The 27,296-nt window shown below is 38.8% G+C and overlaps 1 protein-coding gene across 1 annotated transcript in view; it reads right to left on the bottom strand.

The window, feature by feature from the left end:
- The window catches only part of LOC128735409 (derlin-2), a 154,686-nt gene that overhangs the window by 48,710 nt on the left and 78,680 nt on the right, over nucleotides 1–27,296 (bottom strand). The window contains exon 3 of the mRNA XM_053829899.1: nucleotides 18,842–18,929. Coding sequence (XP_053685874.1) covers nucleotides 18,842–18,929 — 88 coding nt within the window. The remainder of the gene's footprint in view (nucleotides 1–18,841; nucleotides 18,930–27,296) is intronic.

Raw genomic sequence — 27,296 nt, 5'->3', positions numbered from 1 at the left:
CACACACACACACACACACACACACACACACACACACACACACACACACACACACACACACACACACACACACACACACACACACACACACACACACACACACACACACACACACACACACACACACACACACACACACACACACACACACACACACACACACACACACACACACACACACACACACACACACACACACACACACACACACACACACACACACACACACACACACACACACACACACACACACACACACACACACACACACACACACACACACACACACACACACACACACACACACACACACACACACACACACACACACACACACACACACACACACACACACACACACACACACACACACACACACACACACACACACACACACACACACACACACACACACACACACACACACACACACACACACACACACACACACACACACACACACACACACACACACACACACACACACACACACACACACACACACACACACACACACACACACACACACACACACACACACACACACACACACACACACACACACACATACACACACAGAAAATGCTCAGTTTTCGAAACTGAGTCGAATGGTATATAACATTCGGCCCGCAGGACCTTCTTTCCATTTCCGGTTTTTCAAGTGATTTCTATACCTTTATACTATATATTTATATAAGGTAATTGATCTTGAATGGACCTATTTAGCGCTTTTTAACACCACCACTCGCACTCCTGCTCAATTTACTCGTCATTTATAAATAATATGTGGTGATGTTACTATTTGTTGGAAAGTACCACCTTTTTTCTACATTATCAGTACTTTAAAAATGTATAATTGATGAAACTTTTATTAAATATATCGTTTTTTGCCAAAGCCTTTTTTTGATCTTGAATGGACCCAACATGATCTTGAATTGGACCTATTTTTGATTTTGAAATGGACCTAAATTAGGATTGTCATAGTTTCTTCCATGTAAATGAACAAAATAATAACAAAATTTTTTTTTAATAGTACAACTATACTACTGTTATTTATTAATAGGACACAAGGTTGAACAGCTTTTACCTTTCTTATACTCTGTTAGAAAGGTATGAAAGTCGGTTGAAAAATTTGAAATCGGTCACAGTCGCCGAGGGTCATGTTTTTATGTCAGCCCAACAATTGAACAATGTTTCAATGACTTGATATGTGTTGTGTATGTATCTGTGTGTGACATTTGTATATTGGAAATTTATTATTACCTGTTGTTCAGATATGGTTGAAACGATTTCCACGTCTTAAAAAAATTATCTCGCCTATTAGTCTCAAAAATTTAAACCATTCTTTAAAAATATGTCATATAACTTGTATTAAACGTAATTGATCAAGTATAGCGGGGTTCGAGTTTTTGTTTAGTGACTACATATTTCGAAAGGTAAGATTTTAACTGACGTAGGACTACGTCTTTTTGCAAAGTATCTAAAGATTTGCGACAGCCCCTGTCGAACATTTTGAATATAAAACCGTTGCAATAGTGAAAATTTGGTTAATTAGTGGTAATTATTCAATTTTTGACACATTTATATGCAATTTTTTCAGTTAAAAAATGGTCTAGATTTTGCCACGGTTTAGATTTTGACAACATAGTCGACACACATTTGTTGTCAAATTCGAAATCATACTGTAAATGGTGCTTGAAAAAATTAGACTTGTTAATTCTACTAGGTTTAAAGGTAAGGTTAGATACTAGGTTTTAATTTTAAATGATAGTCGATGAAGAACTGTACCAGATAGAAAATAGGAAGTTTCAAAAATGAATATTTTAGATCTCAGGGTCACTCAATTTCGGTGGACAAGGAGGTATTAATTTTGTCACAAGTCAAAGGGGAGAGGTGCTTAAAGAAAACTTTGCATCCCTCAAGAAAAAAATCAGAGGGGTTGTGTGTAAGATACGACCACGGATGACATAGTACAACGTTAGTCCGGTTGCATGATTTTGAATATTTTACTAAACTGATTTTTAATCTATCTGTCAATAGACCAAAAGGTGATGTGAAGTCAACCTGCTTACTTATCGACGGAATATAAATATTTTTTAAGTTTTTGTCGACCCCCCCCTCCCCCTTTGGAAATTGGCTTGAAAAATCGGGGGGCTAAAAAAAAATTTGTAGGATATGAGTATAAAATCAATTAATTGTCCGTGGGCTCTGCAGCCTGAAAAACTCGAAAAATGAGTGTACTTAACACTTCTAGCACGAAACAGAAATGGAAATTCGAATTTTGAGATTCCGAAAATCGTCCAAAAAGATTCTCTCGTTTTTGTCTTCTTTTCGTACATTTTTGCATGGAAAATAATAACGTATATATTAAAAGCAAGAACAGATTTGGTTTTCACGCTTAAACTTTAAATAAAAATGCTTAAAACACATGTTTTTTGCTCTATTAAAAATTCACTTTGTTCCCCCTCCCCCTTCAGTGGCCCAACACCGGAAGGACAAAAACTTTATAAAATATTTGTAATGGCCTAATTTCACTTTATTCTCAGCCTCATAATTATTTTAACTAAACTATTTAGAAAATTATCAAATACAATATTATTTTTTTAGGCATATCCAGTTCGAAAACGGTCCAGATATTGATCCAAATTTTATATTTTTTGCACCATATCATTATCCAGGCCTTTACCTAATTTCTAAATCCTCCATTGACGCACAGATGATTTTATTTCCAAACCGGGTAATTTTGTAGGACGGTTGGGCACAAAGTTTCACGAGGGTGAGGTAGTTGGCGTTCTTAACCATCAGAAGTGGCTGCTTCTTTTTACTCAGACGAGTCTGATTTTGTGACTACAGGATCCGGTTGAATTTTATTGGCCTTAGGGTTTTCGGTCAGCGCGCTAAAGGTGTTTTGAAGCTTTGGCATATGCTTGATTAACGTGTTTAAACAATTTCTCATCTGAGTTTTGTCAAAACTTAAACTTACATCAAAAATTTTTGCTGTATTTATATGGAAAATACAGGACGTTATTTGTTCATGAAAAAAAATTTTGATTCCAACCACTTTAAATAGAATTTGGAATATTAGCTTCGTAACTCAATTTGAAGTTCCAATATTAGGGTTTCCTATATAATAAAGCTATATATAAATCTTCGGAATTGTATTCTCAAATAACTTGTTTCATTCTTCTGTGCATTACTTTTAATGATACAAGAATTGTCCCGTTTAGCATAATTTGGGAATTTTTTTACATAGGGCGAACAAATTGGGAAAATTTTACTCTACTTATATAGATTACTTATATAGTTATCTATATAACACTTTTGCTTCGTGCTAAAACAAATACCTAAAATCCAATTGAAAAATTTAAGTGTATTGGTTTTCTTCTAAATGCAAATGATGAAAAAATAGCTCTTTTTTAAGGGGCATAGTACCTTTTACACCATATTTTTTGCCTAATTTCAAATATTTTTTTCTCGATAACGCGAAAGACAAATTGAATCGGGTTTTTTGCATTCGAAACATTGCATTTTATACTAATATTTGCAATTTTGTTTTCATAAGGGAACCTCTTCCCATTGCCCCTACGGCTTGAAGATAGTCGTTCAAAAAAAAACATGAATGGCGATACCATGGATTGGCGCTGGGGGGCTTATCGAATTGAAAAATTCCAAAACGACATGAAAGTACATTAAATTATCTCGTGTGTGATCCATCCTTTGTTAGAATTCGAACACATAGCAAATGGCGGACATTGAAACATAAAAGTATGGTTTTTAAGTGAAAAAATTGACTTTAAACATTTCTAAAAAATACAAAAATTACAATATCAAGAAAAGGATGGGTCAAACACTAGATAATTTTGTTGGCTTTCAAACAAAAAAAGAATTATGAGAATTGCGCTTGAGCCGTTCTTGAGATATTTATAATACCGACTTTCAAAACCTGGTTTCGAGAAAAACGGCGTTGAAGTTTTTACTCGTTGTTTAATCGCTCCAGACTTGCGCGGTACAAATAGCTGTAAATTTGTCAATTTTTGGAATTCATGCAAATGACTTCAAACACATATGGTCAAAATGTTAATCTTTCGAAATAATCAATAAAAAATTTAGGTTTTAAAAAATTGAAAGGGTACTATGCCCCCTTAGCAGAAGGCAGTTAGTATCCCTCTTATCTTTTGATCCATCTTATCTTTTAATCAATGATGGTTAAAATTTTTGTACAATACTGAGAATAAATTAAGTTTATATTATTTTAAACATAAAATGACATATGTTAGCTAACTAATTAGGAAGACTTTTTAGTTTCAAAACTAGAGGGTACAATGTACAAACACTATGAAGCAACTACGAAAAAGGATGAGTGATAGTTAGTTTTATCAATATAATTAAGTTTTTATTTAGGCTATAAATCAAGCCTACTTTCAATATCCCGTGCTTATAGATTAATTATAAACGGAGATACTATAGTGACAACAAGCAGTTTTATGGAATATACAACGGCGTGTTCGTTAGTGGTAGGCAATGATAGCTACCGCCAGTGATGTCTCGGAGCGCAAAACTAGGTCCATTCTAAAATCAATACTAGGTCCATTCAAGATCAAAAAAAGGGGTTAACATTTTTAAGGAATTTGAAAATTTTACTGGTTTTACTGAACTTTTAAATACCTAAATTGAAATTACACATATTTTAGCATCATTTTAAGAGTATTGTTTTATTTCAAACCAGAAGGGTTCCGGGTAGTAACAGTTTGAAAATACTCTATGATGACTACCAAAACGCTGAAAAACAGCTACTTTTAAATACGCGGCAATAAAGTAGTTTTGGCTATAATTTTAATTTAATTTTAGTATATTTACGTTCAGAAATAATTAAAGATAAACATAAAAGCTAAATACAGTACAAAGACTTGATAATTATATCCTAAAATTCTTATTTAAAAATAGGTCCATTCAAGATCAGAATTCGACTAGGTCCATTTCAAAATCATTTACCCTAGTAGAAAGGCAAAACGTGCGCACTAGAGTTTTGACTAGGAAAACTTGGTTTTAAGATTATCAAACCTTTGGAAGAGTTTTTTGAAATTGAATGCTCTATCGTTTGGTAGAATTTAAATTTTGACTAATCCCCCTAAAAGTGAAATAAAAAAATATTTTTCTTCAGTTTCAATATAACACATTGATGAGTTCTGCAAAGTTTTAGAGCATATTATTACAAGAAATTTTGCTGAAGACAGTAACCTTCTATCTCTTCAGCGAAGATAGAGGAATCTTATTTATTGCATACGCATTTGTAAAATCAGTTTTTCTATTTTAGCGCTTTTTGCAATTATTGTATGACTTTTTCATGTATTACAAAGTTGTACAGATAGTAAAAATACACAACTTTGCTGAATATAGTATACCTCTATGTTTGCTTGTTTAGGAACTGTAGAACTTTGATTGCAAAAAATACCCTAATTTGGATCTTGAATTACTCGACTACCAGCAGACGGATACATTTTAAACATTTTACATTTGCTGATAGTTTTGCTGCATACAGACACCATTTTTCTATATGAAGAAACTAGAGAAAATTCCAGTTGGGGCCAATTGCGGTACACCTCACGTGCTGCTTGCTTCGTTTCTGTGATGGTCGGTTTATGCTGATCTATTTTCCTAACAATTTAAAGTATTAATGCATTGAATAATTCTGACATTTTGCTCATAGTTTACTGAAGAACATACGTTAGTTAAACAACGATTTGTAACTATATAACAATATGGCATTCAAAAACCTATACATGTTGTACAAAATACAACAGCGTGAGTAACCGAAGGTTAACAAAAATTGATGAAATTTATGCAAGAAAACTTTATTGATGTGAATCAAATAGAATGACATTACAGGAAATTATGCATAGTCCAAAAACCTATAAACTAGACCTTTACAACGCAATGTATATGTTAAAGAATAATATTTCTTCTTACAACTTACTTTTACTTGCACTTACCCACATTAGTAACAACTTACTCAGCAATTTCATGAGAAAAGGAACTATCAAAATTTATAAGTGCTCCTATTTTGTTCAAATTTTGTAAGCTTATTCAATTTGCAAAAATTTTATGTAAACCAACGCCCAATGCAACGTTAACCAATAGATGAATTATTTTCCGAAGACGTGTCGATTTCTATCTCAAATAGCAAGTAAGACCGCATAACGAAGGTTCCTTTCACCACTAGGTGGATTAAATAAGGTTTTTATTTCAGATTTTGATTCTGCAGTCTTTTTCCTTTATTTTGATACTAATTTTGTAATGATTCGACCACGGGAAGTGACCGAAAAACGATCGAACACATAAGCATTCCACTGTGGCGTGGAACAACAGGAACAACCTCGCTGGAATAAAACGCCGCACCTGTAAAAACACGATGTTCAAGATTTATGTACCTTTCTCTCAGAAACTACACAACGTATTGAAACACATTTTTTTTGGGTTTGTTGGTAGAAGCTTGGCAAAGATTTATAACTTTTGAGCTTTGTAAACTAATCACAGCTTGAGAAAAAAGAAAAAGAAAGAAAAGAGATGGCTAAAAAATAAAAATTTGTCTTCTTTTTCCATAGAACAACTTAGTGTTTTTGTCTGAACCTTGAAATGAGGTCAGGCATATATAATTAATATTTTTTGAAGAAACGCTAGTTCTTTTCCAATTGACGAAGGGACGATAGATGAAAGTAATGAAATTTTTTAGAGTGAGAAGAAAGAGCGGAAAGGTGAGAGAGAGGTGGGGGAGGGGGGGGGGTGTTATTAGTAGCTACGCTTAACAAGTAGTCGTTGTGACTCCTACCTTTTGTCCAATGCTGGAAGGTTCATGGGTCGAATCAAGCTATAATCTGAGGAACTGATTAGCCAAATCCCACCATAATCAATAGTGACATATTGGGCATTATTGCTTTTCATTTCGCGGTTGTAAACTGACTGGTGCCAAAATTAGGTGTCGATCTTACCCCCATACTGATTTCCAGTGTTGCAAGCCCGCACTCGTGTGGTCTAATTTTCTCACACGCGCGTTTTAGTTCTAACGAACACACCGGCATGAGCATATCCTACGGACTCTCGCTATTTTTTCATGCACTGCAACAAATTTTTGCGAGTGTGTATTTAGCTATCGGCCACAGTCGCCTCTCTCGCTCGTCATTGCAATCCAGCTGACACCGATCACTCGCGAGTTCTCGCTGTCTTATCCGCGTGCATAAGTGAGGGCGTAAGGTGAACAACAAAGAAAAAAATGCAATATAAATATCTATATATCCTAGTATGCCACTAGTCCGCACGGGCTGTTGGTTTCTCACAAATTGTTGGCTTTGTAAGCGGGCTGTGCAGAAAGACACTTCGAGGCTGTGCGCTCGCTAGTAAGTCGGTAGCAGGATGTATGCACGCAGCATAGGTGGTTTCTTATCGTACGCTTGCGTCAGTTGCGTACGCGCGGGATGCTGCTTATACTCGCTTGCATGAGACTGGGCATACTTTACTTCTTGCTCGATTTGCAACATTGCCGATTTCACCCGCCAAGTTTCAGGCGTCTATTATACGTAATGCATGTAACATCCCTTAATTAAAATAGTACATTGCACAGTGGTCCAGCAGCGAAAATTAAGTGGAAAGTTTTTTGTGGTTCAAAATAGCTCCCCACAATGTTCAGCAAAGTTGTACAACTCTAATAGACAATTAATGCGAAATCAACGACTAAGTTCCAGTTTGGCTTGTGAACACATAATCCATAATAACTTTTTATAAGAAAGAGATAGAAGGATAACTTCTTCGACAAAGTTGTAGCTAAAGATTATATAAGTAACTTTGCCAAAGACATAGTAGGCGTATTTTTAGGCGCTTCTAACTTACATGGTGTTTTATAAAAAGACCTCTCAAAAATCACTTTTTCGCTGATTTCTGCTAATGCAATGGTTTTATTGCATCATAATATCTTGCAAAGTTGGTTATCTTATCAAAAGACATATTTTTGTAGAACATTGTATGTTGAAAACTCATACGTATAACGAGTTCTAACGTTTTTCCTGCGTTTTTTAGTCTTTTTAGGAATAGAATATCTCAAAAAGGGGCAAACGAAAAAAATCAAACTTGGCCGTTTCTGAAAGCTTGGAGTTTTATCTCAAACATATGTGAAAATAAAAAACTGGCTTTTTCTCTAACTCGAGTAATTTCAGTTTAATTATTTCATGTTTGACCATTTTCTACTATGCAGTATTTTCTAATATCTTCTTGAACATGTAAATAGTAAAAAAGAAATTTGTCGTACCATGACACAATTTCTTCTGATTGCCACGTAAAATAGTCTTCGAACTCCGGATAAGTTTAGAGATCTAGTTTTTTGACCTTGTGCTAGTTTTCGAACCACTGCTGAAATATTCATCAAATAAGTTTTTATAACGGTAGTTTTTACAATTGTTTATTGTCAAGATATATGGACTTCGCCCGTCATCCAATCCATACATATAAATATAAATTATAATACCAAATACAAAATAATATAAAATGCAGTGGTATTAGTGTACATGAAATTGACCTCTCAGAAATAGTCAGAAAGTTTTTTCTTAATAGTATCAGACGACATGTTTAAGTTTAGTATGTTTCTAAAATTGTTCATTAGCTGCATACAGCGGCAGGCTGGTTCATTGCGCGCGTAGTTAGTTCGACGGTGGTTTAGAGTGAAGGGCCTTGGTCTCCACAGAACTACTGTACTCTGGTTAACAGTTATCCTGGATTTCAAATAATCACTGTCGTATCGTCCTCTCTGCAAATGGAGCTCAGCACCAGCTGTTTTTGATAAATATCTATCTTACAATTTTAATTATTTTACAAATAGTCATGGAAATCTTCATTTGGATATATGCACATGAAATTAAATTTTATATTGATATTTCTGATTCTAGTCTAAAGTAATCTTTTAAATTGCTTTAGTGTCAGAAAGCTGAGAAGTCTTCAAAGTTGATGTCTTATACGTATTCAGAAACAGGAACATGACTATGATCGTAGTAAAAAAGGAGGAACATTTTCAAGCAAATCCTATTAGAGTCCTGGAGTTTTTTGTCAAAAGATTTGAGGGTACCGTTACTGTTATTTTAAATTAGTATCTAAAATGTTCGTGAAAGTAATTCGGTAGTTTAGGAGATTATTTCCCATTCAATTCCATATTAGCTATATAATGTTAGTACACGGCGCAGATATTATTAAGGCCACGGCACAACTCATAGGGTTATGAAGCGAAGAGGTACAGGAAACGCGAAATAAATGTATTTGTAAGTTCAGGGAATTTCACGTCAGAAAATTTAACCGGATTGCCAATTTGGAGGATGTGTTCAAACGCCTCCTGCTGTCGTCCGATCCAGTCATTGCAATACAAAATCGTTCTTATTGTACACGTACTCTGGAGCTTCCACCAAGCGCAAACCAATTATTAATATAATAAATTATTATATTGCTAACAATAATAAAATATTTCGAAAACAAAACATTTATTGAATCTCTCAAATAAATGACTACGCTTTTTTTTCCAAATCAACGATATACTGATATAAGGTGGTTGAAGTTCGAAAAGGATCTATAGGTTTTTTTCTCTTTTACCTCTTTGCCTGTTTTGATATACTTACCTGCTATTAAAAAATGGCATAAAACTAAAATAACAGTTAACAATATTACGTATGAAATAACCAATATTTGTTGCTTTTTTATTGAAAATTAATTTTAAAACATTATTGATGGTAGATTGAGCATATTTGCAAAATAATGAAAATTGAAAGATAGATATTTATCAAAAACAGCTGGTGCTGATAGAAAACTGATGTCATATCTGGAGTACGAAGACTATTTTACGTGACAATCAGAAGAAAGTGTGTCAAGATACGACAAATTTCTTTTTTACTATTGACATGTTGACTTTAATCGTCTTCAAGAAGATATTGGAAAATACTGCATAGTAGAAAATGGTCAAACATGAAATAATTAAATTGAAATTACTCGAGTTAGAGAAAAAACCAATTTTTTATTTTCACATATGCTTGAGATAAAACTCCAAGCTTTCAGAAACGGCCAAGTTTGATTTTTTTCGTTTGCCCCTTTTTGAGATATTCTATTCCAAAAAAGACTAAAAAAACACAGGAAAAACGTTAGAACTCGTTATACGTATGAGTTTTCAACATACAATGTTCTACAAAAATATGTCTTTTGATAAGATAACCAACTTTGTAAAACATTATGATGCAATAAAACCACTGCATTTGAAGAAATCAGCGAAAAAGTGATTTTTGAGAGGTCTTGTTGTAAAACACCCTGTAAGTTAGAAACGCCTAAAAATACGCCTACTATGTCTTTGGCAAAGTTACTTATATAATCTTTAGCTACAACTTTGTCGAAGAAATTATCCTTCTATCTCTTTCTTATAAAAAGTTATTATGGATTATGTGTTTACAAGCCAAACTGGAACTTAGTCGTTGATTTCGCATTAATTGTCTTTTAGAGTTGGACAACTTTGCTGAACATTGTAGGGAGCTATTATAAAACGCTTAGCCGCAAAAGTAAGTTTCCACTTAACTTTCGTTTCTGGACCACTGTGCATTGGCAGAAAACTGAAATTTAAATTCGATCTATAGCAATCGAACGTTCATATGTATGGCATAAAATCGAAAGATGGGGTGCGTATCCCAATCTTCCCTGCCTTTTACGTACTAGTGTCTACCATATCGCGTATTCGCAAACATACCAATAAAAAATAATTCAAAGATTTAAGGGTCATTAAAAATTATTCACAAAATAAGCATTATTAATATTTGTTTTACTTGTCAACTTAAGTTCGATTTTAAAAAAGATTTTGCTTAAACTTATACGAAATGCGGTAATTTAACGGTGTAAAATACTCGCACGCCGACGCACGCCGCCGCCGATAGTAACGAACGGCGTCACGCCGGCGACGCCGCCGCCGCCGAATAAAAATGATTCCTGCGCCGCCGCCGCCGATAATCTGACCGGCGCACACCTCTATCGCAAGCCATATGATGCAGATACTTAGTATCTTCGGCGAAGTTTAATGAAATTCAAAGTTCTACAACTTTGCCGAACACATGACCATGCTATCTAGTTTCTATAAAAAATTAATTTTTCCAAATTTGTTATCCCCTTAATATATAATTATAAGAAAATGTCATTAGATGCAGAATACATTTTTATGAAACTTCTCCTAAGACACCTAAGCTCAAAAACGTCAGGAAAAGCGAGAAAAGACTTTTGACCACCTTTTTCCAGAATGGTCTCACTGTGCGGCCGGATGCTGCTGCTGCTAGATCTGCGGAGGGGAAACGACACGAGTGACTGCTATCGAAGCTGTCTTCTGATTTCGGGGGAGGCTGCTGCTTGCGGGGAACGGCGACTGCTTTCGGCGTTGGCTGCTCCTATCGGCTTCAATTGCCTCAAGCGGGGAATTCACCACTGTTGGTTCGGGATGTTACTGGCAGCTTCGGCTGCTGCTTGAGAGGAAAGTTACCAATCTCCGGATGGGTGGCTGTTCGATATGCTACCGCTGGCATGCGCATCGCACTCATCAGACGGGAAATCTCTCTTTCGCGTCTTTGTCCACAAAAGGAGTTTTCCTTGGCAGGCCGCTTAGTCGAGAAACGACTCGAGAGTCTGCCACAGTGTACCACTTTGGGGTAAACTTCATGGGTCTACAAGCAAAAGGGATTGGCGTGTCTTAGCACGCGGTTCGGACTTTGGCTCGGTCACTTATCCGAACTAAGATTTACATGATTTCGATTACGGTGATCTATCCTCTCAGCTTTCGTATGATACCTTTATTTATTTAACAGGCATTCTTTACTGTAATTATTTATTCGATTTACTTTATCAGGCACTATACAAGTTTATCTGTGCGTGTACTTAGTATTCGAGAATTTTATAAATGAACTTTATACTTTATGCCCGTCTCGCCCTGAATGATGTAATGTTACTATAGATAGTTTTTTTGGCCGTGTTATTGAGTAATGTTTTATGGAAGAGTCGAGTTTCTCCTGTTCGATTAGTTTTTGAGTTACGCAAAAATTTCTGTTTTATTTGTATAAGAGTCCTTATCCCCCTACCACAGGTGTGAGAGGTCTCTAACCATCATACAATAAATTCAAGACTCCAAAATCCCTCACATGCCAAATTTGAGACAGACAGAGACAGACCATGAAGGGGTCATTGACCGCTTAATGGGTTAACACACTTTTTCCAGCAAAGATAAAAAAGCTGAAACTTTCAGGAAAGTATTGCTTTAGATCAACTAAGAAAAAACCGCAGAGATGTTGTTTTTTAATTTTGTCCGTATGTTTCGCAGCGCTCGCTATGCTGAAAAAATGCAAAAGCTTGCACTTACAGGGGGGTGGATGGGTGGTAAGCAGGTTTTACATAGCTTTGTCATTGCGGATAGATTAGAACATTAGATTCGGATCCAAAAATACTGTCATTGACGTTCCCGCTTCTACCGGTTTCGCCTTTTCCATTCGAGGGCAAAGTTACTAGTTTGAACCGACTGAAAATTAGCAAAACCTGTAATGTTTACACGGCTGTAATGTCACATCTGAGCAAAAACAGGTCGATTAGATTTTTTTTTGTTTTTTAGGGCCCAAGTTGATATCTCAAACCTAGCCTTCTCTATAGAATCGCGAAAAGGGTGCGTTGCATTTTCGCAACGCTAGGAGAAAAATGGGTTAACCCATTGCAGTGGTCTAAAAGCGAAAAAACGTGCGCATTAGACTTTTGAGTGGGAAAACTTGGTTTTAGGTTTATGGAACCTTTGGAAGAGTTTCTTAATAGTAAACGCTTTATCGTTTGATGGAGCTCAAGTTTTGATTAATCCCCCTAAAAGTGAAATAAATTTTTTATTGTTCTTCAGTTTCAATTTAGCACATTGATGTGTTCTACGAAGTTTTAGAGTATATTATTACAAGAAATGTTGCTGAAGACAGTAACCTTCTATCTCTTCTGCGAGAATAGAAAAATCCTGTTTCTAAAGAATCGTTAAAATCAGTTTTTCTATTTTATAGTATACTTCTATCTTTGTCAGTTTAGGGAATTTTAAAGTCAAAAATACCCCAACTTCGACTCCAAATTACTCAACTTTGCGCAGACGGCGGTAAATTAAACAAAGTTGCTTAAAAACTACAAAACTAATAACTACTGCTTAAAAACTACATAACTTCATAACATAACTACATATACTAAATCCAGAAGGTTTCATTAGTATTCCCCAATAAATGACCAACATGTAATAGAAATTAAAACAATGCTTTTGAACGTTACTATAGTTTCTTTGTCAATGTTTATAGTCGCAATTCTGCTATAATAGATACAATAATAGTTTACGTTCCTAAACTAGCAAAGATAGAGGTATACTATATTAGGTAAAATTGTGTATTTTTACTATTTGTACAACTTTGTAGAACATGAAAAAGTCATACAACAACTACAAAAAAAGCTAAAATAGAAAAACTGATTTTGATTTGATAAGGGATGGAAATGTAGTTACTGTTGACATTTCTACATTAAAAACTTTAGCTTTTAATTATTTCTCAGAGTTGTTTACGGCAGACAGGAGTGTAAACAATATAGCGAGTGAAGATCCATTAAATCACATTAGAAATGTTCTTTCAGAGGAAGATCGAAGAGAGCTAATGAAAGAGATTACAGAAGCTGAACTACTATCAGTTTTACGCCGATGTTTATAGAAAAAAAATCTCCCGATCCAGATGGACTGACTTACTTAGTTTCGAAATTACTTCGAACTTTCGAATAATCTCAGGAGTGAAATACCACATTAGTCGACATAATAATGCATTATATCGCTCAAATAAGGCCATTACAAATATTTTATAAAGTTTTTGTCCTTTCGGTGTTCGGCCACTGAAGGGGGGGAGGCGAAAAAAAAACAAAGTGAATTTTTTAATCGAGCAAAAATAAACATGGATTTTAAGAATTTTTATTTAAGGTTTAAACGTGAAAACCGAATCTATTCTTGCTTATAATATATACGTTATTATTTTCTATGCAAAAATAAACAAAAAAAAGACGAAAACGAAGGAAATTTTTTTGGACGATTTTCGGAAATTCCATTGTTCGAATTTCCATTTCTGTTGCGTGCTAGAAGCGTTACTTCAACTCAGAGACTCATTTTTCGAGTTTTTCAGACTGTAGAGCCCACAGACAATTGATTTTATAAAAAGAAATTTGACTCATATCCTACAAATTATTTTTTTGCCCCCCGATTTTTCAAGCCAATTTCCAAGGGAGGGGTGACAAAAACTTTAAATATGATTTGCAACGGCCTAACTAGCACACTTATATAATAAAACTATAAAAATTTGTACGAATTTGTAGCTTTTATTTAAATATATATAAAAGTATCCAGAACATCAAAATTTATTATGCTGATTGCATGTTGAAAATGCATCTTTATCATTAAAATACATTATTTAGTCATGAAAATGTCCGGAAACTTTAGGTAGACGTGTTTAAACATACTTTCGCTAACAATTCAATTAAAATTACGCCTGCCCCTGATATTCAAAACGCCATATCTCCCAAACTACCAATATTGCTTTTTCTAGTTAAGGTATTCTTGTGTAGAAATTTCTGGCGAACATTTTGAGCATATTTATTTGAAAATAAAATTGGGGGTGTTTTGAGATATTCGCATTTTTCGTTTTAAATCGCAAAAAATTTATGATTTTGACAAATTAGATAAAAACTGATAACATCATTCGATTGCGCGGCCAAAAATCAATAGAAAAAATATATTGGCATGTCTTCACATCAAACAGTTTCAGAGATATTTGACTTTTTTTGAAAATCTGTAAAAAAGGAAGTAGCACCACTGCTAGGGGGATTGATCAATCGGCACAATATTTTGGGAAAATGGTTGTGGGGTCGGAATGAACATTTATGCCAACTTTAGTTGATATCGCTGATGGTCGAATCCAATTTTTCCGATTTTTGTGTACGTTTGAGATGGAATGACCCCTATGCAAATGCATAATATGCGTCGGTTGAACATTATTGAGCGATGTATTGTTTTGAATATATACATTTTGTCAAAGTTATGGTATATGGCACAAATTCTGCATCCGTTCAATGCTCACTTAGGTTAAATTAAATCGGCATGCGGGAAATTCATACGGAGCAGTTTTATTTTCAAAGTGGACAGAAATCAGCTGTATCTTAATAATACTAAGGAAGGATTTAGGCTAGTAGATGTTGAAGCTAAAGCTAAAGCTCTTTTTCTGAAGAATATTTTTTACAATACACGTGCCTTGCCTTGTGTCGAAGAAAAATTTGCCATTGACTGCAATTTTACCCATAAATTAACTAGAAATGCAAAAGAATGGTTGCAAGAGAGTCGCTTCTTGAAAAATAATTATACCTTAGATACAACGAAACTTTTATACAGCTACTTTGTCGACAAACCTGGTCATAAACCCAAAATTAAGAGAAAAATGACTCTAAACTGGGAGAATATTTGGGAAAATATAAACTCGCGGTTTTTAAATTTTCAAGACCGGGCAAAACTCGATACTTTTGTTAACGATTTAATTACCAATAAAGAAAAACTTCATGCTTAAGGAATTGGAAATATCACTTCGACATACTGCAAAAAATGTAATTTGCCGGACTCCAATGATCACCGAATTAAAATGTGTAAAAATGCAAAAAAAAATATGGGGGTTGGTGCAGACACATCGTTAGTGGGCGTTTTAATATTCAAAATAGCGATATAGAATACATTCTTCAGTCAAAGATCCCACAAAAATCTAAACGGATGAAAGCTGCATTATGGCTGGTTGCTAAAGCGATCTCATTCAATTTGAGAGTGCAAGAATCAGCTTGTTATACATTCAAGAAAGAGATCAGAGAAGAAAGGTGGAACAAACGGAAATTGTTTATAACAGAGTTCGGAAATTTCTTAAACATCTGTCAATTTTTATGAACATTGTTGATCGTGCTTTAGGATTTCTACAATTCCAGTTAATTAAACTGACTGAAATTGCTGTATCTAAATTATGTATATTTATTAATAAAAAAAAAGTGGTGTTAAGCGTGAGGTAATATGCCAAAAGCTTAAAAAAACCATTGAGTTATAAGAGACAGGATTTTTCTATCTTCGTTGAAGAGATAGATGGTTACTGTCTTCAGCAAAATTTCTTGTAATATGCTCAAAAATTTCGTAGAACACATCAATGTGCACATCACACATCAATTATTTCACTTTTAGGGGGATTAATCAAAAATTGAACTCCCTCGAACGATAGAGCTTTTAATATCAAGAAACTCTTACAAAGGTGGTTTCATAAACCTAAAACCAAGATTTCCCATTCAAAAGTCTAATGCGCACGTTTTTTGCTTTTAGACCACTATGCAACGGCATTGCAACCCGATAGCACCGTAAATACAAAAGATTTACCTTTACTTTCTTCGACAGTATCTACAGCTTTCCAAACGCTCAATACACCACTTTTTCAAATTCTACTTGGTTGAGGTGCAATAATCAAAAGAGAAAAATCGAAGCGAAGAGTGCCAAACCTGCTACCCAGTATAGTAAACAAAGACGTAGTCCTACGTCAAAAACGAAGCAGCATGGCATCGGAAGAAGCCAATTTGTATTGTTTTTTTAAGTTTAACTAGTTCGATGTAATAGGCTATAGCTATTGTATTTGACAACATTTAACAGTAGGATATTGCTGTGAAAATAAGGTTTGGAATATATGATTAACTACCAGAGCAAGGTTTGACAACAAAAATAAATCAAATATGTTATAAAACGTATGCATTAAAAAATGGACTTTTTTCGGATGGTGATGAAAAAAACTAAGACAGCTAATTGAGTTTGATAAATTTCCCATGGAAGTATAATTATATTGGCTTACCTGCAAAAAATTCTACAGCTCTATCAGTCGAACTCTAACCGTGATGACGAAAACAGTAAAGCTACTCCGTTCAGAAGTGTGCGCGTTCAAAAAACTGTATCCCGCCGCGTCGAAAACGGACATCGTGCGGTGCTTTTTAGACGCCGGATACGCCCGGCTTCTACAACATCTTGGCTCTATTGGACAACAATCAGAGCATCGAAAGAAAGCCCGGTTCCAGACGACCGACGACCCTGAGCGCAAGAAGCTCCAAAGGATGCTGAAGAGGAAGACCGAGGGAAAAGTGGTTACATCACTGCATGCGCTTGGCCGGAAGATCGGCGCAACTGACCAAACAATGAAAAAGTATCTGGCGAACATGAACATACATGTCAGGAAGCGCCAGTCCCGGCCACTGGTCTCGGAGGTGCAAGCAATGACGCAGCGGCAGCGGCTGAATAAAATAGTCAAGACGATTTTCCCGGCGAATCGCGACGTGCCGGTGGTGAGAGACCTATCTCACCCTAGATGGCAACGACTGGCAGGGCACTTCGTATTTTAATTACCCCGAATTTGAGCTCCGAGATGAAGTTCCACACAAGTTCTCCAAGTAGGTGCTGCTGTGGCTTACAATCAGCGAGAAGGGGATGTCAAAGCCGCTCTTCTTTCGCTCTGGACTGGTCATGAACGGCGAAATGTATAGTACGAAGTGCCTGCCGGAAGTTGCGTCGTTCATCAAGAAAGACCATAAGGGCAATTACGCGGTGTTCTGGACGGATCTAGCGTCGGATCACTACTCGAAGCGATCGTTGGAGGAGATGGAGCGGCTGAATATCGAAGTCGACGAACCCGCCCAACGTTCCATCAAGAATTTCTGTGCAAACCTGAAGCGTAAGATCTACTGCAACAATTTTGTCGTGAAAACTGAGGAGGAATTTATAAATAAAACGAAGAAAAAGCTCAAAAATATGCATACACGCATGTTTTCGTCCGCCATGGCGAATGTGCCGGTTAACTGCCGGAAGGCCCCTCGCAAGAGCGTAGAATTTTTTTGCAGGTAAGCTAATATAATTACCTTCCATGCGAAATTCATCAAACTCAATTAGCTGTCTTAGTTGTTTTTATCACCATCCGAAAAAAGCCCATTATTTTAATGCATGTACGTTATTCTGCTGTAAAAATCCAACTTTGTTACTAAGCCCAAATGGCACTTATGATGTATCAGAATCTGTCTTTATTTTTATTTTAAAAAAATGTGTTGACATGTTCTATTTACGATTGACCCTCACAGTCACCCCACCTAAATTTTTTGGGTGAAAGCACAATTTGCAATTCTGAGAGTCACCTAGGAGACTCCGCTCACCTGGGTGATTGTACAAATCAAATAAGGCCTGTGAAGTGAGGTAAGAGCGACTGTAAGAATAGGGCCCGTGTGAGAAGTGAGGTGAGTGAGGTAACTGTGAGAATAGGGCCCTTGATTCGTAAAGTCACCTGGGTGACTCTCAGAATCACAAATTGTGCTCTCACTTAAAAATTTAGGTGAAGTGATTGTGAGAATAGGGCCTTCTAAGCCCCTTTGATTTATATTTTTAATAGCAATAGCAAAAATAATATCATAGCGTGGAATTTTTGCAATCAATTTTGATATTTTAACCACTAAGTCAACCACAATGAAATTACACGGATCAATCAAAATCCGTTGCATCAAAATAATCATTTTGATTATAGTTTGCTCTAAAACTTTGCTCGGGTAGGTATACGAAAATACATTAATTAAGAGGAATCCACTTTTGATACATCTTGCATCGACTATAATACAACGTACCTAGTCGGTGTGCTCCCTAATTTCTATACAATTTGATAATTTTAATACTAGGTGATATTGATTTTAACCACAGATTATTGCAAAAGGATACTATCATAACAACACCTCCGAATAAAAACATCATAATAAAATCGGCACTTCTTCCACGGAAAGAACCTTCTTCCAGCATTCGGCAATATCTAAAATTAAAAAAAATATCAGATTAATTATAAATATTTTCTTGTACATCTATCTATCTACCTATATATATATATATATATATATATATATATATATATATATATATATATATATATATATATATATATATATATATATATATATATATATATATATATATATATATATGGAGTACCAGAGCGCCCTCCACAGCAAACAGCCCTTACCGCATCATGAGGGGCTCTGATGCGGCGGACTCTTCTTTCCCCTCAACTCGTGGGATTCTATATGAACAATCAAAATAAAACATTAACTTATTAACTTCAGTGAGCGCGGACGGATTAGATAATCCGTTCGCAAGAAGTGGTATCCAGAGGTCTCCGCCGATGGATACCAGTAGAAGCGCCAGCGTAAGCGGAAAGGGAAACGGCACACCTGTCGCTCCAACTGCATCTACGCTGGACGCAGCAATGAACGGCCCGTCGCTAATAAAAGCAGTGGCAGGCAAGAGAGATATGCTACCAAGAGTGGTAGCGGCGTCTCATCATTGCCATTATCGAGTTCGTGGCAGGTCGCAGCACCTTAGCGAAGGACCTGAAACAAAGTTTGCTCATGCTTGGGAGCACCATGCGTGCTGCGACGAAGGAGCACAGCGAACTCGAAGCGCGAGTAAAAGTTGCAGAGAAAGAGAAGACGCTTGTATCAAGGTCTGCACAAACAGATGCCTGCCCATCAATGACTGACCATTCCGTGGCACTCGCGACTACGGAGCAGTCTAACGACAAGGCATCCGCCAAACGCGCAAGGCAGTCCCCAGGGGAAGAAACCCCCACGGGTCCAAAGAAGCGCATGATAGCAGAGGGTCGTAAGGCAACTGAAGAACCTACTGAGGGTAACAAGACGCTGTTAGCGTCCGACAACCAGTGGGAGTTGGTCAAAAAGAAGAAGGCCAGGAAGAAAGAGGAGGATCGAGCTCCACGGAAAGTGGCTAGGAAAAAAAGGAGCAAAGGCGATGCCCTTATCCTCAAAACTGAGGGGCCGAAATATGCGGAAGTTTTAAAGGCCATGAGAGGGCATGATCAGTTGAAGGGTCTTGGCGCGGATGTGCGGAGTATCCGCCGCTCTCGCACAGGCGACATGATTCTTGAACTCAAAAAGAACGCCACTGAAAAGGGTTCCGCTTACAAAGTGCTGGCAGAAAAGGTCCTTGGCGATAGCGTGCAGATCCGCGCACTAACGCCCGAGATGACTCTCCAGCTTAAAAACCTGGACGAGATCACCCAAGCGGGCGAACTAGCACGAGCTCTCAACGAGCAATGCAAAGTGGTGGTGACTACCGAGGCAGTTCGTCTGCGTAAGAGACCGGCAGGAACCCAGGTAGCAACTATAAGACTTCCACTGGAAGACGGAAATGCAGCCCTGAAAGTGGCTAAGCTGAAGGTGGGATGGTCCGTGTGCCCACTGAGCGTGTTCCAGCAGCCGGAGGCCTGCTTCCGGTGCTTTGAGAGAGGGCACAGGTCCTGGAGCTGTAAGGGGCCAGACCGAAGCCACTTGTGTAGGAGATGTGGCGGTACGGGTCATATAGCGAGGGACTGTACTGCGCCACCCAAGTGCCTGATATGTACCGGCTAACGGGACGCTAAGCACACAACAGGAGGCCCGAAGTGCCCGGCAGGCGCGCTGGCGACTAAAACCCGGGCGTAGTGCAGGTAACGCGACTGAACTTAAACCACTGCCACGCGGCTCAGCAGCTGCTTGAAGCTCTGGCAAAGCTCAACGTAGATCTGGTCAACGTCGGCACCACAAGTACCTTCAGTAGGAGCGGTGCGGAGTCTGTCATCGACGTGACATTCGGCAGTCCTGGTCTGATAGGAGACTGGAGGGTAGACAATGGCTACACTCACAGCGACCATCAGGCGGTCCGCTATGGTGTCGGTCAGATAACGAGACGGCAGGCGGCGAGTAGAGCCGACACTCCAACCACCCGTGGGTGGAAGACATCATAATTCGATCCTGAAGTATTTGTGGAAGCAATCCGAAGAGAGTGCGGTGATCGTGGTATGCCCGATCCGAACGCTGATCATTTGGTTGAGGTACTGTCGCGAGCATGTGACGCTACCATGCCTAGGAAAGGTCGACATAGGTATGGCAGGTCACCGGCTTACTGGTGGACAGATGAAATTGCGGAACTCCGCGGAGCGTGCTTTCGTGCGAGGAGAATTATGCAAAGAGCTCGTTCGGACGAAGGCAGAGCAGAATGTCGAGTAGCACTTGCTGCTGCACGCGCAGCGCTTAAGAGTGGGATAAAAGCTAGTAAACGAGCCTGCTTTGAAAGGTTATTTGCTAGTGCCAATGCGAACCCGTGGGGTGATGTCTACAGGGTCGTAATGGCAAAGACCAAGGGAGTGATGGCGCCCTCAGAGCAATCGCCAGAGATGCTGGAGCGGATCATCGAGGGCCTCTTTCCGCGCCACGAGCCAAGGCCCTGGCCCCAGGCCGCTGAGTCTTCCCACGACCGACGTTCCAGTATCTCAGACCATAGCGTAGGATGGTCGGCCTCCCAGCCGAACATCCAAAGTAACGTGGGCGACGACGGTTTAGAGGTCGGGGAGGAAGTAACGGTTACGAACGAGGAACTCATTGAGATCGCTAAATCCCTAAAGGTGAGCAAGGCACCGGGACCAGATGGAATCCCGAATATGGCCATTAAAGCGGCTATGTTAGAGGCTCCCGAATTATTCGGGGTAGTAATGAGTAGATGCCTGGAAGCTGGCCACTTCCCGGACAGATGGAAGCGACAGAATCTGGTCCTATTGCCGAAGCCGGGAAAACCTCCGGGTGTCCCCTCCTCATATGGGCCGATCTGTCTACTCGATACTGCCGGCAAGGTACTGGAAAGGGTTATCCTTAACAGACTCGTACGGTATACTGAGGGTACAAACGGTCTATTAAGGAACCAATTCGGCTTCCGAAAAGGCAAATCTACGGTGAATGCCATCTTGTCTGTCACTAAGACAGCCGAGGCGGCGATCCAGCGCAAGAGGACAGGTATTCGCTATTGCGCAGTTGTCACGCTCGACGTGAGAAATCCGTTTAATAGCGCTAGCTGGGATTCCATAGCCAACTCGCTTCGGAACGTCCAAGTGCCGGTGTCGCTGTACAGGATCCTGGAAAATTATTTCCAGAATCGTGTGCTATGCTACAACACGGAGGAGGGTCAGAAGTGCGTTCCAATCACCGCAGGGGTTCCGCAAGGTTCCATACTGGGCCCGGTGCTGTGGAACGTCATGCATGACGAGGTGTTGAAGCTAAAGTTCCCGGTAGGGGTGGTGATTGTCGGCTTTGCGGATGACATCACCTTGGAAGTCTATGGTGAATCTATCAGAGAGGTTGAGTTGACGGCTGCCCACTCTATAAACATTGTTGAAGATTGGATGCGCTCCAGGAAACTGGAGCTAGCGCATCATAAAACGGAGGTTGTCGTGGTGAACAACCGCAAGTCGGTGCAGCAAGCAAATATCAGCGTCGGGGACTGCACTATTTCGTCAACGCGGTCCTTAAAACTCCTGGGAGTGATGGTCGACGACAAGCTGAAGTTCGGGAGCCACGTCGACTATGCCTGCAAGAAGGCTTCCACAGCTATTTCGGCATTGTCTCGTATGATGTCTAATAGCTCTGCGGTATATGGCAGCAAGCGAAGGATATTAGCCAACGTGGTCCAGTCAATACTCAGGTATGGCGGGCCGGTGTGGTCATCGGTGTTAGGTACCAAAAGCTATCTAGCCAAGCTGGAAAGCACCTATCGTCTCATGTGCTTGAGACTGGCGAGTGCGTATCGCACAGTTTCATATGACGCAATCTGCGTCTTAGCAGGTATGATGCCTATTGGCATTATTATCAGCGAAGACGTAGAGTGCTTCAACCAACGTGGAACTAGAGGCATACGGAGTACCACAAGATCGGCCTCGATGACCACATGGCAGCGGGCATGGTCTAATTCCACAAAAGGTCGGTGGACACACCGACTTATCCCGGAACTATCTGGGTGGGTCAACAGGCGCCACGGCGAAGTCAACTTCCACCTGACACAAATTCTGTCAGGGCATGGTTGCTTCAGACAGTATCTGCATAAGTTTGGGCATGCGGAGTTCCCCGCGTGTCCCGAATGCGTGGATGTTGAGGAAACGGCAGAACATGCTTTCTTCATATGCCCTCGTTTCGCGGGCGCGAGAAGCAGCATGATGGCAGTGAGCGGACAGGACACTACCCCGGATAACTTAGTCCAAAAGATGTGTTCCAGCTCGGACATCTGGGGAGCGGTCAATGCGGCTGCTACCCAGATTGTACTCGAGCTACAAAACCACTGGAGAGCCGATCAACGGCGAATAAACAGCCTAACTACCATAGTCCAGTAGTTATCTAAGCGAGTGCATTAAGCACAATAGCCCCTCCCTGAAGTAATACCGATAAGGTGGTGCCAGGGGGGATTGAGGCTGGAGACTCGAGTAGGGTTTTAGTGGGTCGGGATCCTCACGCCCCATTAGAGGGGTCGGGATACCTAAACCCCACTCCCTGAGTTATCTTCTCAGGTGTCTTGTTATTGATTAATGTTTTATGGAAGAGTCTCGAATTTCTCGAGTTAGATTAGTTTTTGAGTTTCGCAAAAATTTCTGTTTTATTTGTATGAGAGTCCATATCCCCCTACCACAGGGGTGAGAGGTCTCTAACTATCATAAAATAAATTCAAGACTCAAAAATCTCCTACATGCTAAATTTGGTTCCATTTGCTTGATTAGTACTCAAATTATAAGGAAATTTGTATTTCATTTGTATGGGAGCCCACCCTCTTAAAAGGGAAAGGGGTCGTAATACACCACAGAAAAAAAATTCTGCCATCTAAAACTCTCACATGCCAAATTTGGTTCCATTTGCTTGATTAGTTCTAAAGTTATGAGCAAATTTGTATTTCGTTTGAATGGGAGCCCCCCCCCCCCCCCTCCTAAAAAGGTAAGAAGTCCTAATTCATAATGGGAAAAATGGTTGCCTCCAAAAACACCCACATGCCAAATATGGTTCCATTTGCTTGATTAGTTCTCGAATTATGAGAAAATTTGTATTTCATTTGTGTAGAAGCCCCCCCTCTTGAAGTGTGGAAGGATCCTAATTCACCGTAGAAAATATTTTTGCCTCCAAAAACCTCCACACGCCGAATTTGGTTCTATTTGCTTGATTAGTTCTCGAGTTATGGGGAAATTTGTATTTCATTTGTACAGGAGCCCCTCCTCTTAAAGTGGGGAGGGGTCCTAATTCACCATAGAAAATTTTCTTGCTCTCGAAAACCTTCACATGCCAAATTTGGTTCCATTTGCTTGATTAGTTCTCGAGTTATGAGGAAATTTGTATGGAAGCCCCCCCTCTTAAAGGGGAGAGGAGTTATAATTCCTCTTATAAAGAGGGGAGGGGTCTCAATTCACCATAGAATAAATTCTTGTCACCAAAAAAAACACCCACATGCCAAATGTTGTTCTATTTGCTTGATTAGTTCTCGAGTTAGGAGGAAATTTGTATTTCATTTGTACAGGAGCCCCTCCTCTTAAAGTGGGGAGGGGTCCGAATTCACCGTAGAAAATTTTCCTGCCCTCGAAAACCTTCACATGCCAAATTTGGTTCCATTTGCTTGATTAGTTCTCGAGTTATGAGGAAATTTGTATGGAAGCCCCCCCTTTTAAAGGGGAGAGGAGTTACAATTCCCCTTATAAAGAGGGAGGGGTCTCAATTTACCATAGAATAAATTCTTGTCACCGAAAACACCCACATGCCAAATTTGGTTCTATTTGCTTGATTAGTTCTCGAGTTATGAGGAAATTTGTATTTCATTTGTATAGGAGCCCCCCCTCCTAAAGTGGGGAGAGGTTCTTATTCATCATAGAAAAAATTCTTGCCTCCAAAAACACCTACATGCCAAATTTGGTTCCATTTGCTGGATTAGCTCTCGAGTTATAAGGAAATTTGTATTTCGTTTGTATAGGAGCCCCCCCCCACTTAAAGTGGGGAGGGGTCCCAATTCATCATAGAAAAAAATTTTGTCTCCAAAAACACACACATGCCAAATTTGGTTCCATTTGCTTGATTAGTTCTCGAGTTATGAGGAAATTGGTATTTCATTTGTACAGGAGCCCCCCCTCTTAAAGTGAGGAGGGGTCCTAATTCAACATAGAAAATTTTCTTGCCCTCGAAAACTTTCACATGCCAAATTTGGTTCCATTTGCTTGATTAGTTCTCGAGTTATGAGGAAATTTGTATGGAAACCCCCCCTCTTAAAGGGGAGAGGAGTTATAATTCCCCTTATAAAGAGGGGAGGGGTCTCAAATTACCCTAGAATAAATTCTTGTCACCGAAAACACCCACATGCCAAATGTGGTTCTATTTGCTTGATTAGTTCTCGAGTTATGCAGAAATTTGTGTTTCATTTGTATGGGAGCCCCCCCTCTTAGTGGGGGGAGGGGTCTCTAACCATCACTAAAACCTTTCCTGGCCCCAAAAACCTCTACATGCAAATTTTCACGCCGATTGGTTCAGTAGTTTTTGATTCTATAAGGAACACAGGACAGACAGACAGAAATCCTTCTTTATAGGTATAGACTAGCTGACCCGACAAACTTCGTATTGCCACAAATTAACCTGTGTTGTACATAAATCATGAATCTCGGATGATCTTTGTCACTATCTCGAGTTTTGCAAGCCCCCCAGTGGGCGGCGCTTCCGACGGTGGGTCACCGGCAACACTCGCGACCGGCTCGTCCTGAATGATCTAGTGTTACTATAGATAGTTTTTGTGGTCTTGTTATTGATTAATGTTTTATGGAAGAGTCTCGAATTTCTCGAGTTGGATTAGTTTTTGAGTTTCGCAAAAATTTCTGTTTCATTTGTATGAGAGTCCATATCCCCCTACCACAGGGGTGAGAGGTCTCTAACTATCATAAAATAAATTCAAGACTCAAAAATCTCCTACATGGTAAATTTGGTTCCATTTGCTTGATTAGTACTCAAATTATAAGGAAATTTGTATTTCATTTGTATGGGAGCCCACCCTCTTAAAAGAGAAAGGGGTCGTAATACACCACAGAAAAAAAATTCTGCCATCTAAAACTCTCACATGCCAAATTTGGTTCCATTTGATTGATTAGTTCTCGAGATAAGAGGAAATTTGCATTTCATTTGTATGGAAGCCCACCCTCTTAAAGGGGAGATGGGCCATAACTCGCTTTCTAAAGAAGAGAGAGGTCTCAATTCACCATAGAAAAAAATCTTGCGTCCAAAACCACTTACATGTCAAATTTGGTTCCATTTGCTTGATTAGTTCTAGAGTTATGAGGAAATTTGTATTTCGTTGGTATGAGAGCCCCCCCTCTTAAAAAGGTAAGGGGTCCTAATTCATCATAGAAAAAATGGTTGCCTCCAAAAACACCCACATGCCAAATATGGTTCCATTTGCTTGATTAGTTCTCGAATTATGAGGAAATTTGTATTTCATTTGTATAGAAGCACCCCCTCTTAAAGTTGGGAGGGGTCCTAATTCACCATAGAAAATATTTTTGCCTCCAAAAACCTCCACATGCCAAATTTGGTTGTATTTGCTTGATTAGTTCTCGAGTTATGAGGAAATTTGTATTTAATTTGCATAGGAACCCCCCTCTTAAAGTTGGGAGGGGTCCTAATTCACCATAGAAAATATTCTTGCCCTCGAAAACTTTCACATGCCAAATTTGGTTTCATTTGCTTGATTAGCTCTCGAGTTATGAGGAAATTAGTATTTCATTTGTATAGCCCCCCCCCCTCCTAAAGTGAGGAGGGGTCCCAGTTCATCATAGAAAATATTTTTGTCTCCAAAAACACCCACGTGTCAAATTTGGTTTCATTTGCTTGATTAGTTCTCGAGTTATGAGGAAATTTGTATTTCGTTTGTATAGGAGCCCCCCCCCCCCTTATAGTGGGGAGAGGTCCTTATTCACCATAGAAAATATTCTTGCCCTCGAAAACTTTCACATGCCAAATTTTGTTCCATTTGCTTGATTAGTTCTTCAGTTATGAGGAAATTTGTATTTCATGTGTATAGGATCCCCCCCTCCTAAAACGGGGAGGGGTCCCAATTCATCATAGAAAAAAATTTTGTCTCCAAAAACACCCACATGCCAAATTTGGTTCCATTTGCTTAATTACTTCTCGAGTTATGAGGAAAATTGTGTTTCTTTGGTACAGGAGCCCCCCCTCTTAAAGTGGGGAGGGGTCCTAATTTACTATAAAAAATATTCTTGCCCTCGAAAACCTTCACGTGCCAAATTTGGTTCCATTTGCTTGATTAGTTCTCGAGTTATAAGGAAATTTGT

The sequence above is a fragment of the Sabethes cyaneus genome, chromosome 1, assembly GCF_943734655.1.
Source record: "Sabethes cyaneus chromosome 1, idSabCyanKW18_F2, whole genome shotgun sequence".
Classification (NCBI taxonomy): Eukaryota; Metazoa; Arthropoda; class Insecta; order Diptera; family Culicidae; genus Sabethes; species Sabethes cyaneus.
The sequence above is the reverse complement of the archived record's forward strand: the minus strand, read 5'-3'. Positions and strand labels throughout refer to the sequence as shown.